At 38.6% G+C, this 18,086-nt stretch overlaps 1 protein-coding gene across 3 annotated transcripts in view; it reads right to left on the minus strand.

The window, feature by feature from the left end:
• Nucleotides 1-18,086, minus strand: part of SLC26A7 (solute carrier family 26 member 7) — a 159,089-nt gene that overhangs the window by 32,139 nt on the left and 108,864 nt on the right. For all 3 annotated transcript variants that reach the window (XM_043483258.1, XM_043483257.1, XM_043483260.1), the window contains one exon: nucleotides 8,058-8,195. In XM_043483258.1, coding sequence (XP_043339193.1) covers nucleotides 8,058-8,195 — 138 coding nt within the window. The remainder of the gene's footprint in view (nucleotides 1-8,057; nucleotides 8,196-18,086) is intronic.

An 18,086-nucleotide genomic window follows, 5' to 3' on the forward strand; every position in this document is an offset into this window, starting at 1 on the left:
TTTTTTTTTCCATAACATTCAGGTAAAGTCAGTTACATCATGGGGCTGACGATAAGTATGTTAGATAGCCCAGGTAAAGAGATGAGCCCCTGAAAGACAGTCAAGGAATGTGAGTTTCCTTTCCCTCCTCTTAAAAATACCTTGTCAGAAGTCTCTTCTGCAGAAGAACTTCAAATTATTTATATAAATACTCCACCCTCAAAAAGGTGGAGCATGACTCCACTTTCCCTAAATACAAGCTGCACACAGTGACTCGCTTTCAAAGATTACAGCATGCAAAAGGGGAAAGAAAGTAATTTTATAGGGGAGAAACCTGATAAATACTACCTCATCCAGAAGATCAAGATTAATATCTACAGCGAGAAATAATGTTGGTATTATGTACCCTTGATACAATGTGATGAAAATGGCACTTCACCTCTATAGTTTTCCTCCTTAAAAAACCCATATCCCCAGTGCTATCACAAGAAAAATAAGAGATAATTTCAACAGAGGGGCATTCTACAAAATATCTGACCGGTACTACTCAAAATTGTCAAGACCATTAAATAAAGGGAAAGCCTAAGAAACTGTCACAGTCAAAAGGAAACTAAGAAGATAGGACAACTAAATGTAACATGATATACTGGATGGAATTCTAGAGCAGAGAAAGGATATCAGGTAGAACTAAGTAAATCTAAATAAAGCATGTGTGCTAAATCGCTTCAGTCCTGTCCGACTCTATGCCACCCTAGGCACTATAGCTCACCAGGCTCCTCTGTCCGTGAGATTCTCCAGGCCAGAACACTGGAATGGACTGTCATGCCCTCCTCCAGGGGATCTTCCTGACCCAAAGACGGATCCCACATCTCTTAAGTCTCCTGCATTGGCAGGTGGGTTCTTTATCACCAGCACCATCTGAGAAGTCCAGATAAAGCATGGACTTTACTTAATGATAATGTATCCATATTGGTTGATTGATTATAATAAATATATCTCACTAATGCAAGATGTTAATAATAGAGGAAACTGTGTCATGTGGGGTATATATAGGAATATTCTCTAATACAGGAACTCTCTATACTAACTTTTTTCAATTTTTCTGTAAATCTAAAAAACTGTTCCAAAAACAAAGTCTAGTTTTGAAAAACATCTTGTCTGAGCAAAAGAAAATTTTAGATAAATGGTAGATTGAAACTTCTCTTGCAAAGTGAGAGCACAAATGGTAATGAATAGTGAATATCTGTAGCTCTATATAATAGCGAGCACAAATCCATCAAACGCTAGCAGCCTGAGATCCTTCTAAGCTTCTGCATTCAGGGAGATATTTAATGGTGATATACAGGCTCAGTGGTAAAGAATCCGCCTGCCAATACAGGAGCCACAAGACACGCGGGTTCAATCCTGGGTCGGAAAGAACCCCTAGAGTGAGAAATGGCATCCTGCTCCAGTATTCTTGCCTGGGAAATCCTGTGGACAGAGGAGCCTGGCAGGCTACAGTCCATGGGGTCTCAAAGAGTTGGACACGACTGAGCATACAAGAAGTATAGCAATATAGAAGTATATCATTATATAACCTAACAGAGGATACTTTTTCAATTCTTGTTTTGAATGGGATGTGAATCTTCCTGCTCTGGAGTGTTTTCAATGTCCTTCCATCACCACCAGCTGCTGAAAACGCAGCTGAGAAGAGAAGAGAAGATCAGAGAAGAGAAAATCGAGGCCCCGGCAGAGTACTCTGCTTCAAGGCACAACTGTGAACTATTTTGTGCAGACTGATAAAGGGAGGCAACGCTGCAGTAGAGATTAACCGATGCAGACGTCTTACTCTAAAACTGAACTTGGAATAAGTGCACAGTCCTTAAGACAGGTAGATATCCTTGACAGTGTCTGACAAGAATAATACGAAATGCCCCAAAGAGCACTCAAGCTCAAGACTATCCTTTTAATCATTCCAAATAAAGGTTTATCCCAGGTTCCTCTGAGAGCAGGGCTTCCAAATTGCCATCTGAATCCTTGGAGTTCCTTTAAAATTCACAGCATACAAATATACATACAATATTTGCATCATTATCGTTATAGTGGAACTCAGTTTCAACAAATTCTTCCTCACCATCATAAAGTTGAGTTGAAGAATCCTTTTGAGTGACTTCATCTACTAATAACCTAAATTCAATGAACCCTGTTTGATTTTTATTTTTTTTTATTTTTTGGGGGGTTTTGTCATACATTGATATGAATCAGCCATAGAGTTACACGTATTCCCCATCCCGATCCCCCCTCCCACCTCCCTCTCCACCCGATTCCTCTGGGTCTTCCCAGTGCACCAGGCCCAAGCACTTGTCTCATGCATCCCACCTGGGCTGGTGATCTGTTTCACCATAGATAATATACATGCTGTTCTTTCGAAACATCCCACCCTCACCTTCTCCCACAGAGTTCAAAAGTCTGTTCTGTACTTCTGTGTCTCTTTTTCTGTTTTGCATATAGGGTTGTCATTACCATCTTTCTAAATTCCATATATATGTGTTAGTATGCTGTAATGTTCTTTATCTTTCTGGCTTACTTCACTCTGTATAATGGGCTCCAGTTTCATCCATCTCATTAGAACTGATTCAAATGAATTCTTTTTAATGGCTGAGTAATATTCCATGGTGTATATGTACCACAGCTTCCTTATCCATTCATCTGCTGATGGGCATCTAGGTTGCTTCCATGTCCTGGCTATTATAAACAGTGCTGCGATGAACATTGGGGTGCACGTGTCTCTTTCAGATCTGGTTTCCTCAGTGTGTATGCCCAGAAGTGGGATTGCTGGGTCATATGGCAGTTCTATTTCCAGTTTTTTAAGGAATCTCCACACTGTTTTCCATAGCGGCTGTACTAGTTTGCATTCCCACCAACAGTGTAAGAGGGTCCCTTTTCTCCACACCCTCTCCAGCATTTATTGCTTGTAGACTTTTGGATAGCAGCCATCCTGACTGGTGTGTAATGGTACCTCATTGTGGTTTTGATTTGCATTTCTCTAATAATGAGTGATGTTGAGCATCTTTTCATGTGTTTGTTAGCCATCTGTATGTCTTCTTTGGAGAAATGTCTGTTTAGTTCTTTGGCCCATTTTTTGATTGGGTCATTTATTTTTCTGGAATTGAGCTGCAGGAGTTGCTTGTGTATTTTTGAGATTAATCCTTTGTCTGTTTCTTCATTTGCTATTATTTTCTCCCAATCTGAGGGCTGTCTTTTCACCTTGCTTATAGTTCCCTTTGTTGTGCAAAAGCTTTTAAGTTTCATTAGGTCCCATTTGTTTATTTTTGCTTTTATTTCCAATATTCTGGGAGGTTGGCCATAGAGGATCCTGCTGTTATTTATGTCAGGAGTGTTTTGCCTACATTCTCCTCTAGGAGTTTTATAGTTTCTGGTCTTACATTTAGATCTTTAATCCATTTTGAGTTTATTTTTGTGTATGGTGTTAGAAAGTGTTCTAGTTTCATTCTTTTACAAGTGGTTGACCAGTTTTCCCAGCACCACTTGTTTAAAGAGGTTGTCTTTTTTCATTGTATATCCTTGCCTTCTTTGTCAAAGAATAAGGGTGTCCAATAGGTTGTGGATTAATCTCTGGGCTTTCTATTCTATTCCACTGATCTATATTTCTGTCTTTGTGGCCAGTACCACACTGTCTTGATGAACTGTGGCTTTTGTAGTAGAGTCTGAAGTCAGGCAGGTTGATTCCTCCAGTTCCATTCTTCTTTCTCAAGATTACTTTTGGCTATTCGAGGTTTTTTGTATTTCCATACAAATTGTGAAATTCTTTGGTCTAGTTCTGTGAAAAATACCGTTGGTAGCTTGATAGGGATTGCATTGAATCTATAGATTGCTTTGGGTAGAATAGCCATTTTGACAATATTGATTCTTCCAATCCATGAACACGGTATGTTTCTCCATCTGTTTGTGTCCTCTTTGATTTCTTTCATCAGTGTTTTATAGTTTTCTATGTATAGGTCTTTTGTTTCTTTAGGTAGATATACTCCTAAGTATTTTATTCTTTTTGTTGCAATGGTGAATGGTATTGTTTCCTTAATTTCTCTTTCTGTTTTTTCATTGTTAGTATATAGGAATGCAAGGGATTTCTGTGTGTTAATTTTATATCCTGCAACTTTACTATATTCATTGATTAGTTCTAGTAATTTTCTGTAGAGTCTTTAGGGTTTTCTATGTAGAGGATCATGTCATCTGCAAACAGCGAGAGTTTCACTTCTTCTTTTTCCTATCTGGATTCCTTTTACTTCTTTTTCTGCTCTGATTGCTGTGGCCAAAACTTCCAACACTATGTTGAATAGTAGTGGTGAGAGTGGGCACCCTTGTCTTGTTCCTGATTTCAGGGGAAATGCTTTCAATTTTTCACCATTGAGGGTGATGCTTGCTGTGGGTTTGTCATATATAGCTTTTATTATGTTGAGGTATGTTCCTTCTATTCCTGCTTTTTGGAGAGTTTTAATCATAAATGAGTGTTGAATTTTGTCAACGGCTTTCTCTGCATCTATTGAGATAATCATATGGTTTTTATCTTTCAATTTGTTAATGTGGTGTATTACATTGATTGATTTGCGGATATTAAAGAATCCTTGCATTCCTGGGATAAAGCCCACTTGGTCGTGGTGTATGATTTTTTTAATATGTTGTTGGATTCTGTTTGCTAGAATTTTGTTAAGGATTTTTGCATCTATGTTCATCAGTGATATTGGCCTGTAGTTTTCTTTTTTTGTGGCATCTTTGTCAGGTTTTGGAATTAGGGTGATGGTGGCCTCATAGAATGAGTTTGGAAGTTTACCTTCTTCTGCAATTTTCTGGAAGAGTTTGAGTAAGATAGGTTTAGCTCTTCTCTAAATTTTTGGTAGAATTCAGCTGTGAAGCCATCTGGTCCTGGGCTTTTGTTTGCTGGAAGATTTTTCATTACAGTTTTGATTTCCTTGCTTGTGATGGGTCTGTTAAGATCTTCTATTTCTTCCTGGTTCAGTTTTGGAAAGTTATACTTTTCTAAGAATTTGTCCATTTCATCCAAGTTGTCCATTTTATTGGCATAGAGCTGCTGGTAGTAGCCTCTTATGATCCTTTGTATTTCAATGTTGTCTGCTATGATCTCTCCATTTTCATTTCTAATTTTGTTAATTTGGTTCTTCTCTCTTTGTTTCTTAATGAGTCTTGCTAATGGTTTGTCAATTTTGTTTATTTTTTCAAAAAACCAGCTTTTAGCTTTGTTGATTTTTGCTATGGTCTCTTTAGTTTCTATTGCATTTATTTCTGCCTTAATTTTTAAGATTTCTTTCCTTCTGCTAACCCTGGGGTTCTTCATTTCTTCCTTCTCTAATTGCTTTAGGTGTAGAGTTAGGTTATTTATTTGGCTTTTTTCTTGTTTCTTGATGTAAGCCTGTAATGCTATGAACCTTCCCCTTAGCACTGCTTTTACAGTGTCCCATAGGTTTTGGGTTGTTGTGTTTTCATTTTCATTCATTTCTATACATATTTTGATTTCTTTTTTGATTTCTTCTATGATTTGTTGGTTATTCAGAAGCGTGTTATTTAGCCTCCATATGTTTGAATTTTTAACAATTTTTTCTCTGTAATTGAGATCTAATCTTACTGCACTGTGGTCAGAAAAGATGACTGGAATGATTTCAATTTTTTTGAATTTTCCAAGACCAGATTTATGGCCCAGGATGTGATCTATTCTGGAGAAGGTTCCGTGTGCACTTGAGAAAAAGGTGAAGTTGATTGTTTTGGGGTGAAATGTCCTATAGATATCAATTAGGTCTAGCTGGTCCATTGTGTCATATAAGGTTTGTGATTCCTTGTTAATTTTCTGTTTAGTTGCCTGTTTGATTTTTAGACTCAATTTTCTGAAATCCCAAGTAGGTAAAATCATATATGTGGCAACTTCTCACAGAAGACTGTGTTAATGAGATTTGTTTCTAAGATATACTAAAGGTAAACACATGTCATTTTGTAATTTCTGAAAACAAGTTGGAGCAATCTTAATCTTGCAGGAAAATAAGGAAAACACTATCAACTATTGATAAATAATTAGCTGTAAGAATTCCCATGTCAGGTACTCTACTAGAAATGATAAAGCCCACAATTTAGTATATTATTTCAAGAAGTAAGCTTACATTTTGGAAAAATAAGACCACAAACTTCTTGTAGGTTAATTAGATTACATGAAGCTCTAGACAAATTTTCCCATAAAGCTGTTATACATGGTGGTTATGAGCTTAAAGTCAGCTACAAGAACATACCTGTTTCACATACAGGTATAGAATGGCTTTGTGATTAAAAACAGGCCTAACATAGTACTACAACTTGAATAATTAGGTATATACCTCCCCCTTTAGAATAAGAGCAAGTTCTTTTCAACCCAAAATCACAGGCGGTGCCTCCTAATATTCCAATGAAAGTGACATCTAAAAGAGCTCAGTGAGTGGTAAAGAAGGTCTGGAGATATACAGGCAGAGCCAGTTTTGTGGGCTAGAGTCCTGCGCAGTCACATAAGACCTCAAGCTTAGAAGGGTCTCTCATTTGGATTAATGCTGTGTTGTCACCATTTTGAAATTCCTAACAGTTGTTGAACAAAGAGCTTCACACTTTCATTTTGAACTGTGCCCAGCAAATTTCATATCTGATCTTATATCTAGGGTCTCTGTAGTGTGGATCAGCATGAGGCCTGGGGTAGACACGTCAAGCTTCAGAGACAGGAATGTGGAATTAGTTCCTGAGATACCAGAAATGGGAGGACCATGGTCTCCTATGCATCTGACTGACAGAGAGATAGTATATGCTCAAGGATATAAGAGAAAGAAGAGAACTTTGTGATCTACAATAGTCAAGAAACTCTTCATTCAGAGGATATTATTTGCACTCAATCAAACCAGTAAGACTAGCTAAGATTTTAGAGTATTAAGTAGGCCAGGCACTATCTAATTTCTTTGCATATATTAACATATTTAATTGTTGATAGCACTGATTAGAAAACTTAAATAGAAAAGATTAAATAATTTGGTTAAGGTCTGATACTTTGGCGACCTGATGCGAAGAGCTGACTCATTTGAAAAGACCCTGATGCTGGGAAAGATTGAAGGCAGGAGGAGAAGGGGATGACAGAAGATGAGATGGTGGGATGGCATCACCGACTCAATGGATGAGTTTGAATAAACTCTGGGAGTTGGTGATGGACAGGGAAGCCTGGCATGCTGCAGTCCATGGGGTCGCAAAGAGTCGGACACGACTGAGCAACTGAACTGAACTGAACTGAAGGTCTAGTAGCTTCTAAGTGGCTTACCCAGGCAGCTTAGCTCCAAAGTCTATGCTCTTAACATTGCAGAGGGCTTAAGGATTCAAATGATTATGCATTAACTCTTTCTCATGCACATTTTATTTGCTATCCCTGTTAACTGAGATAATTTGTGGAGATAAAAAATGATGGCAATTTAAGACAATGTTATCACAATGAGGTGGACAGTTTATACCTCTTTGAGTCATCTACTATATTCTCTTTTAGAGGTAGACCTAACTCTTCTTTCATTGGGTAAAAATATGCTTTAAGTAAATTGTCATATTTATTCCTCCCAGGGTTATAGCACCTAGAACACAGGCTTCCCTGATAGCTCAGCTGGTAAAGAATCTGCCTGAAATGTGGGAGACGTGGGTTCGATCCCTGGGTTGGGAAGATCCCCTGGAGGAGGGCATGGCAACCCACACCAGTATTCTTGCCTAGAGAATTCCATGGACAGAGGAGCCTGGGGTCGCAAAGAGTTGGACACAACTAAGTGACTAAGCACAGAACAGCACAACACACATGTCCTTTAGATAATGATGAATTAATGAGTGAATGAACAAACGAGTGAACAAGAGCAATTACCTAAAAGCTAACTACAAACTAGATAAAAACTACAACATAATATAAGCTTTTACTGAGGGAAGAGGCCTCTAAACATTTTTACAATGTATTATATTTACATGATTCCTTTTTGGGGTATCAAGATATAGGATTACCTGTAGCATAATATAATCAAAAGAGTTGACCTTACCTTTCTGATTTCATCAAGTGGTTGGTTTCCAGTATTTTCTTTTTGGATTATGTTCATTATATCAGTATGAAATTTCTTTGCATTCAGAAAAACAAGCGGGTTGTTTATTGAGATAATTTTCACCTGCTGCAGGGTTTCCTTTTAGAGAGAGAGAAAAAAAAAAGAAATTAACAGATTCAAAGTTCTGAATGAAATAAATCCTACAATGAATTGAAACCCTGTAAGTCCAACTGTCACTCAATCATGATTGACAATTTCTTTGCTGATGTTTTCATTATTAAAAATTGTTAGAGAACTTAATATACTACCATACTTCTCAAGGAAAATATGTACTTCTTCTTTACTAAGAAATTTTAGCAATCATTAGATAAGTCTGTAGCCTTTCAGAAAATACCCCTTATTTCTACTGAGTTTTGGGGAGGCAAAAGACTATCCAAAGAGTATCAGAAAGACTTATCCTCCTAAAAGTACCTCTTCCACTCAATCCAGAAATTTAAAATTCCTTTGCCTAGCCATCCTGTACTTTTTAAAGTGAAAATATGACCTGAAAGGTCAACTGTTAATCATTTATCTGATAATGATGTAGCCTTCCTTTGCCTGGAAGTCACCTTACAAGTAACTGATAGTTCTAACTGGGAGAAAGAAACCAAGAGGTATTATCAGGAAGGTACTTTCACTTTGGGCAGGCCTAGATTATATTGGATTGCCAGGATGTAGGCAAGACATGAAGAAATGGAGGAGAAATTTCAATACAGAATTTGTCTGCTGCAGCCATTTGCCCAGGTCTTCCTGGCAATACCCTCTTCTCAGATGATAAAGAATCCACTTGCAATGCGGGTGACCTGGGTTCAATCCCTGGGTTGGGAAGATCCTTTGAAGGCGGGCATGGCAAACCACCCCAGTGTTCTTGCCTGGAGAATCGCCATGGACAGAGGAACCTGGCAGGCTACAGCCCATGGGGTCACAAAGAGTCGGACGTGATGAGTGACTAAGCGCAGCACAGCACCATGACCTTTGGAGCAGGGGTCTATCTTAGAAGCTGAGAGAAATGGAAGCTCTATGAAATGTTAATTCCTCACCAACTAAATAAAGCAGTACTGCTTCAGACACATACAGACGGAGATAGAAAGATTGGAAAATAATAGATACTGTGAATTTGGATAATTCATTTAACCTCTCTTAGCTTCCTTGTTTTTTAAAGTAGGTAATTTTTTTAACAAGTTCATCATTAAATAAGTCTGAATTCATTTTTCCCACATGGTATTGTACCTGGTCATCTGTTGAAACCGCTTTCTTTTTTTTAAAACAGATATTAGTTTTAAAAAGTCATAGATACTGTGAGTTCTGTAAGTTAAGTTCCTTTGTTTTGACTTACAAGCTTCAACTTCATCACAGAATAAAGAACATAGGCCAAAGAAGGCATAATCAGTCACACATACAGAACAGTATTGTTTTTATAATTTGAAGCTTTCTGAATGGACAGGTTCAGTCCTGATCTAACTATAAAAAGATTATTTAATGAATAGACTGAAAATAGTACAAATGTTATTAACTTTATTCATTAGTAGTGTAAACAGCCTTATGTTATTAATTGTTATTCAAACTTAAAAACCTATTTTTGAATCCCCAAGAAAGCGGCAGGCATACACAATCATGTCACCTTGTACTTAGGAGAGTGTCCATTTATATTTCAATAGAAACTTTGGTTTTAGGAAAGAATCACAAACACTTAAAATAATGGCTTTAATTGTCATTTTAAGTGTATCACAGGGGAAAGTGTACTTTAATTAAATATACATACAAGAGAGGCTGGCAAGGTTGAAAGCTATTCCTAATTTTGATAACTCTAAAAACTAGTTTGTACATGACAAGACAAGAAAAAGAGCAATTTCTTTGAAGCAAGCAAACAAAAAGTTCATGGTGTTTTGTATCCAACAGTATGCCTTTTATGACAATAACATGTACACACTGAGCACCCTAGATCTCTCTTTATATCCTAAAAAAAATGGGTATTTACATTATTCATGAGCTGTAACAAATGTAAAGAAAGATCAATTGTACACTCACCCCTTAGTCAGTATAAACTGTCCTGGGGTGTACAGCTTTACACTATCATTAAAATTGTTTGCAAAAGGAACAGAGAACTAAACAAAATAAAACATCTTTCCTTGAGAGTGGGGAATCTTTTATTTGCTGTTAAAATCAAAAATACTATTGATAAAGTAAAAAATGTAACGGGAGCCCACAAACATTAAGTAAGCTGGCCAATACACATTACAGCTTTAAAAATAAAAGCTAGTGGAGGAGCCAAGATGGCGGAGGAGTAGGACGGGGAGACCACTTTCTCTCCTACAAATTCATCAAAAGAATAACTGAATGCAGAGCAAACTTCACAAAACAACTTCTGATCGCTAGCTGAGGTCATCAGGCGCCCAGAAAAGCAGACCATTGTCTTCGAAAGGAGGTAGGACAAAATATAAAAGATAAAAAGTGAGACAAAAGAGCTAAGGACGGAGACCCGTCCCGGGAAGGGAGTCTTAGGCGGCCTTGCTTGGGCTAGGGTCCGGGCCTGAGTGCCCTGAGGACAATCGGAGGGAGCTTCTGTGAGGTGCCAACTTGAACTGTGGGAGACCAAAAGAGAGAAAATTAACCGGCCGGAACACACTGCCGGCCGTTCGCAGAACAAAGGGACCGAGAAAGTCCAGAGAAGAGCTCGCAGGCTGCGGACCGGCCCAGCCCCGCCGGAGGCAGGAGGCAGGGGGGAGGGGAAGGTCGCGGCGAGACACAGGGCGCAGGCACCCGACCGGCGCGGGGCGGGGACTGGGGCTGGGGACGCGGAGGGCGGAAGGCGCGCGCACCCGACTGGCGCCAGCGGAAACTGAGACTGGGTCCGCGGAAGGGAGTGAGTGCGCCACACCTGGGGATAGCGCACCCATCAAGCCCCTTGCTGCCTGGACCGCTCTGACGGGGAAGGCACAGAGAGCAGGCGCAGCTTTTCCTTCCGTGCTTTTGTGTAACACCCGAGGGCTGGAACCTAGCGCAGCACGGGGCGCGCTCCATATAGAACAGCCGGGAGCCTGAGCAGCGCAGACGGAGAAAGCAGCGTCAGCCCCTCCCCGCAGCGTCAGCCCCGCCCCGCCCCGCAGCGCCAGCCCATCCCCGCAGCGTCAGCCCCTCCCCGCAGCGTCAGCCCCGCCCCGCAGCGCCAGCCCCGCCCCGCAGCGTCAGCCCCTCCCAGCAGCGCAACGGAACTAGCTACCTGAATAAGCGTCCACCTCCGCCCGCCTGTGTCAGGGCGGAAATGAGGCTCTGAAGAGACCGGCAAACAGAAGCCAAATAAACAAAGGGAACCGCTTCAGAAGGGACTGGTGCAACAGATTAAAATCACTGTAGAAAACACCGACTTCACCGGAAGGGCCCTATAGATATCGAGAAGTGTAAGCTGGAACGAGGAGCTATCTGAAACTGAGCCGAACCCACACTGACCGCAACAGCTCCAGAGAAACTCCTAGATATATTTTTACTTTTTTTTTTCTAAGTAAGGAAAAAAAAAAAATTTTTTTTTTCTTTTTATATTTTTTCTTTTTTATTTTTTTTCTTTTATTTTCCTTTAAAATTCCCTATTACTCCCCCATTACTCCTTAACTTTCATTTACATAGATTTTTACGATTTTTTTAATTAGGGGGAAAAAAAAATTTTTTTTTCTTTCTTTCTTTTTTTTTGTTTTTTTTTTGTTTGTTTTTTTTCTTTTTTTCTTTTTCCTTTTTTTTCTTTTTTCTTCTTTTTTTTCTTTCCGTTTTCTCTTTTATTTTCTATTTTTCTTTTTCTCTTATTTCTTTTAAAGTCCTCTAGTACTCCTCTACTACTCTTCATTTTCATTTTCACTACACTATAACCTTACCAAAAAAAAAAAAGAAGAGAAGCCCTATCTTTAAACCGAAGATTATTCTCTCCCAATCTTGACTCTCTGTTTTCTACCTCAGAACACCTCTATTTCCTCCTTTCCCCTTCTCTTCCCAATCCAATTCTGTGAATCCTTGTAGGTGTCTGAGATACGGAGAACACTCTGGGAACAGACAGCTGCGTAGATCTCTCTCTCTCCTCTTGAGTCCCCCTTTTTCTCCTCCTGCTCATCTCTATCTCCCTCCTCCCTTTTCTCCTGTTCATGTAACTCTGTGAACCTGTCTGGGTGTCCCTAACAGGGGAGAATCTTTTCGCCATTAACCTAGAAGTTTTATTATCAGTGCTGTATAGTTGGAGAAGTCCTGAGACTACAGGAAGAATAAAACTGAAATCCAGAGGCAGGAAACTTAAGCCCAAAACCTGAGAACACCAGAAAACTCCTGACTACATGGAACTTTAAGCAATAAGTGACCGTCCAAAAGCCTCCATACCTACACTGAAACCAACCACCACCCAAGAGCCAGTAAGTTTTAGAGCAAGACATACCACGCAAATTCTCCAGCAACACAGGAACATAGCCCCGAATGTCAACATACAGGCTGCCCAAGGTGACACCTAACACATAGACCCATCTCAAACCTCATTACTGGGCACTCCATTGCTCTCCAAAAAGAAGAAATCAAGTTCCACGCACCAGTACACTGACGCAAGCTTCCCTAACCGGGAAACCTTGACAAGCCAATCGTCTAACCCCACCCATTGGGTAAATCCTCCACAATAAAAAGGAACCACAGACCTCCAGAATACAGAAAGTCCACTCCAGACACAGCAATCTAAACAAGATGAAAAGGCAAAGAAATACCCAACAGGTAAAGGAACATGAAAAATGCCCACCAAGTCAAACAAAAGAGGAGGAGATAGGGAATCTACCTGAAAAAGAATTTAGAATAATGATAATAAAAATGATCCAAAATCTTGAAAACAAAATGGAGTTACAGATAAATAGCCTGGAGACAAAGATTGAAAAGATACAAGAATTGTTTAATAAAGACCTAGAAGAAATAAAAAAGAGTCAATTAAAAATGAACAATGCAATGAATGAGATCAAAAACGCTTTGGAGGGAACCAAGAGTAGAATAACGGAGGCAGAAAATAGGATAAGTGAGGTAGAAGATAAAATGGTGGAAATAAATGAAGCAGAGAGGAAAAAAGAAAAAAGGATCAAAAGAAATGAGGACAACCTCAGGGACCTCTGGGACACTGTGAAACGCCCCAACATTCGAATCATAGGAGTTCCAGAAGAAAAAAAAAAAAAGAAAGGCCATGAGAAAATACTCGAGGAGATAATAGCTGAAAACTTCCCTAAAATGGGGAAGGAAATAGCCACTCAAGTCCAAGAAACCCAGAGAGTCCCAAACAGGATAAACCCAAGGCGAAACACCCCAAGACATATATTAATCAAACTAACAAAGATCAAACACAAAGAACAAATATTAAAAGCAGCAAGGGAAAAACAACAAATAACACACAAAGGGATTCCCATAAGGATAACAGCTGATCTATCAATAGAAACCCTCCAGGCCAGAAGGGAATGGCAGGACGTCCTGAAAGTAATGAAAGAGAATAACCTACAACCTAGATTACTGTATCCAGCAAGGATCTCATTCAGATATGAAGGAGAACTCAAAAGCTTTACAGATAAGCAAAAGCTGAGAGAATTCAGCACCACCAAACCACCTCTTCAACAAATGCTAAAGGATCTTCTCTAGACAGGAAATGCAGAAAGGTTGTATAAACGTGAACCCAAAACAACAAAGTAAATGGCAACGGGACCACACCTATCAATAATTACCCTAAATGTAAATGGATTGAATGCCCCAACCAAAAGACAAAGATTGGCTGAATGGATACAAAAACAAGACCCCCATATATGCTGTCTACAAGAGACCCACCTCAAAACAAGAGACACACACAGACTAAAAGTGAAGGGCTGGAAAAAAATATTTCATGCAAATGGAGACCAAAAGAAAGCAGGAGTCGCAATACTCATATCAGATAAAATAGACTTTCAAATAAAAGCTGTGAAAAGAGACAAAGAAGGACACTACATAATGATCAAAGGATCAATCCAAGAAGAAGATATAACAATTATAAATATATATGCACCCAACATAGGAGCACCGCAATATGTACGGCAAACACTAACGAGTATGAAAGAGGAAATTAATAGTAACACAATAATAGTGGGAGACTTTAATACCCCACTCACAACTATGGATAGATCAACTAAACAGAAAATTAACAAGGAAACACAAACTTTAAATGACACAATGGACCAGCTAGACCTAATTGATATCTATAGGACATTTCACCCCAAAACAATCAACTTCACCTTTTTCTCAAGTGCACACGGAACCTTCTCCAGAATAGATCACATCCTGGGCCATAAATCTAGTCTTGGAAAATTCAAAAAAATTGAAATCATTCCAGTCATCTTTTCTGACCACAGTGCAGTAAGATTAGATCTCAATTACAGGAAAAAAATTATTAAAAATTCAAACATATGGAGGCTAAATAACACGCTTCTGAATAACCAACAAATCATAGAAGAAATCAAAAAAGAAATCAAAATATGTATAGAAATGAATGAAAATGAAAACACAACAACCCAAAACCTATGGGACACTGTAAAAGCAGTGCTAAGGGGAAGGTTCATAGCATTACAGGCTTACATCAAGAAACAAGAAAAAAGCCAAATAAATAACCTAACTCTACACCTAAAGCAATTAGAGAAGGAAGAAATGAAAGAACCCCAGGGCTAAGCAGAAGGAAAGAAATCTTAAAAATTAAGGCAGAAATAAATGCAATAGAAACTAAAGAGACCATAGCAAAATCAACAAAGCTAAAAGCTGGTTTTTTTGAAAAATAAACAATTTGACAAACCATGTAGGAAGACTCAATTAAGAAACAAAGAGAGAAGACCAATTAACAAAAAATTAGAAATGAAAATGGGAGATCACAACAAGACAACAACTGAAATACAAAGGATCATAAGAGACTACTACCAGTAGCTCTATGCCAATAAAATGGACAACTTGGAAGAAATGGACAAATTCTTAGAAAAAGTATAACTTTCCAAAACTGAAGCAGGAAGAAATAGAAGATCTTAACAGACCCATCACAAGCAAGGAAATCGAAGCTGTAATCAAAAATCTACCAGCAAACAAAAGCCCAGGACCACATGGCTTCACAGCTGAATTCTACCAAAAATTTAGAGAAGAGCTAACACCTATCTTACTCAAACTCTTCCAGAAAATTGCAGATGAAGGTAAACTTCCAAACTCATCCTATGAGGCCACCATCACCCTAATTCCAAAACCAGACAAAGATGCCACAAAAAAAGAAAACTACAGGCCAATATCACTGATGAACATAGATGCAAAAATCCTTAACAAAATTCTAGCAAACAGAATCCAACAACATATTAAAAAAATCATACACCACGACCAAGGTGGGCTTTTATCCCAGGAATGCAAGGATTCTTTATATCCGCAAAATCATCAATGTATACACCACATTTAACAAATTGAAGATAAAAACCATATGATTATCTCAAATAGATGCAGAGAAAGCCTTTGACAAAATTCAACACTCATTTATGATTAAAACTCTCCAAAAAGCAGGAATAGAAGGAACATACCTCAACATAATAAAAGCTATATATGACAAACCCACAGCAAGCATCTCCCTCAATGGTGAAAAATTGAAGGCATTTCCCCTGAAATCAGGAACAAGACAAGGGTGCCCACTCTCACCACTACTGTTCAACATAGTGTTGGAAGATTTGGCCACAGCAATCAGAGCAGAAAAAGAAGTAAAAGGAATCCAGATAGGAAAAGAAGAATCCAGATAGGAAAAGAAGAAGTGAAACTCTCACTGTTTGCAGATGACATGATCCTCTACATAGAAAACCCTAAAGACTCTACCAGAAAATTACTAGAACTAATCAATGAATATAGTAAAGTTGCAGGATATAAAATTAACACACAGAAATCCCTTGCATTCCTATATACTAACAATGAAAAAACAGAAAGAGAAATTAAGGAAACAATACCATTCACCCTTGCAACAAAAAGAATAAAATACTTAGGAGTATATCTACCTAAAGAAACAAAAGACCTATACATAGAAAACTATAAAACACTGATGAAAGAAATCAGAGGACACAAACAGATGGAGAAACATACCGTGTTCATGGATTGGAAGAATCAATATTGTCAAAATGGCTATTCTACCCAAAGCAATCTATAGATTCAATGCAATCCCTATCAAGCTACCAACGGGTATTTTTCCACAGAACTAGACCAAAGAATTTCAAACAATTTGTATGGAAAATACAAAACCTCGAATAGCCAAAGTAATCTTGAGAAAGAAAAATGGAACTGGAGGAAATCAACCTGCCTGACTTCAGACTCTACTACAAAGCCACAGTCATCAAGACAGTATGGTACTGGCACAAAGACAGAAATATAGATCAATGGAACAGAATAGAAAGCCCAGAGATAAATCCACGAACCTATGGACACCTTATCTTTGACAAGGAGGCAAGGATATACAATGGAAAAAAGACAACCTCTTTAACAAGTGGTGCTGGGATAACTGGTCAACCACTTGTAAAAGAATGAAACTAGAACACTTTCTAACACCATACACAAAAATAAACTAAAAATGGATTAAAGATCTAAATGTAAGACCAGAAACTATAAAACTCCTAGAGGAGAACATAGGCAAAACACTCTCCGACATAAATCACAGCAAGATCCTCTATGACCCACCCCCCAGAATATTGGAAATAAAAGCAAAACTAAACAATGGGATCTAATGAAAACTTCAAGCTTTTGCAACTAACTTACACCATAAGGAAACTATTAAGTAAGGTGAAAGAAGACAGCCCTCAGATTGGGAGAAAATAATAGCAATGAAGAAACAGACAAAGGATTAATCTCAAAAATATACAAGCAACTCCTGCAGCTCAATTCCAGAAAAATAAATGACCCAATCAAAAAATGGGCCAAAGAACTAAACAGACATTTCTCCAAAGAAGACATACAGATGGCTAACAAACATATGAAAAGATGCTCAACATCACTCATTATCAGAGAAATGCAAATCAAAACCACAATGAGGTACCATTACACGCCAGTCAGAATGGCTGCTATCCAAAAGTCTACAAGCAATAAATGCTGGAGAGGGTGTGGAGAAAAGGGAACCCTCTTACACTGTTGGTGGGAATGCAAACTAGTACAGCCACCTATGGAAACAGTGTGGAGATTCCTTAAAAAACTGGAAATAGAACTGCCATATGACCCAGCAATACCACTTCTGGGCATACACACTGAGGAAACCAGATCTGAAAGAGACACGTGCACCCCAATGTTCATCGCAGCACTGTTTATAATAGCCAGGAAATGGAAGCAACCTAGATGCCCATCAGCAGATGAATGGATAAGGAAGCTGTGGTACATATACACCATGGAATATTAAAAAAAAAAAAAAAGAATTCATTTGAACCAGTCCTAATGAGATGGATGAAACTGGAGCCCCTTATACAGAGTGAGTAAGCCAGAAAGATAAAGAACATTACAGCATACTAACACATATATATGGAATTTAGAAAGATGGTAACGATAACCCTATATGCAAAACAGAAAAAGAGACACAGAAATACAGCACAGACTTTTGAACTCTGTGGGAGAAGGTGAGGGTGGGATGTTTCAATCAAAGAACAGCATGTATACTATCTATGGTGAAACAGATCAACCAGCCCAGGTGGGATGCATGAGACAAGTGCTTGGACCTGGTGCACTGGGAAGTCCCAGAGGAATCGGGTGGAGAGGGAGGTGGGAGGGGGGATCGGGATGGGGAATAAGTGTAAATCTATGGCTGATTCATATCAATGTATGACAAAACCCACTGAAATGTTGTGAAGTAATTAGCCTCCAACTAATAAAAAAATTAAAAAAAAATTAAAAAAAATAAAAGCTATATATGTTACAAGTCCCAACTAGGCAGTGTCAAAATGACATCTATTTCCTTGCTTGCTTTGTGATCATAGCCCTTGGAGG

This window comes from Cervus canadensis, chromosome 12 (assembly GCF_019320065.1).
Source record: "Cervus canadensis isolate Bull #8, Minnesota chromosome 12, ASM1932006v1, whole genome shotgun sequence".
Lineage (NCBI taxonomy): Eukaryota > Metazoa > Chordata > Mammalia > Artiodactyla > Cervidae > Cervus > Cervus canadensis.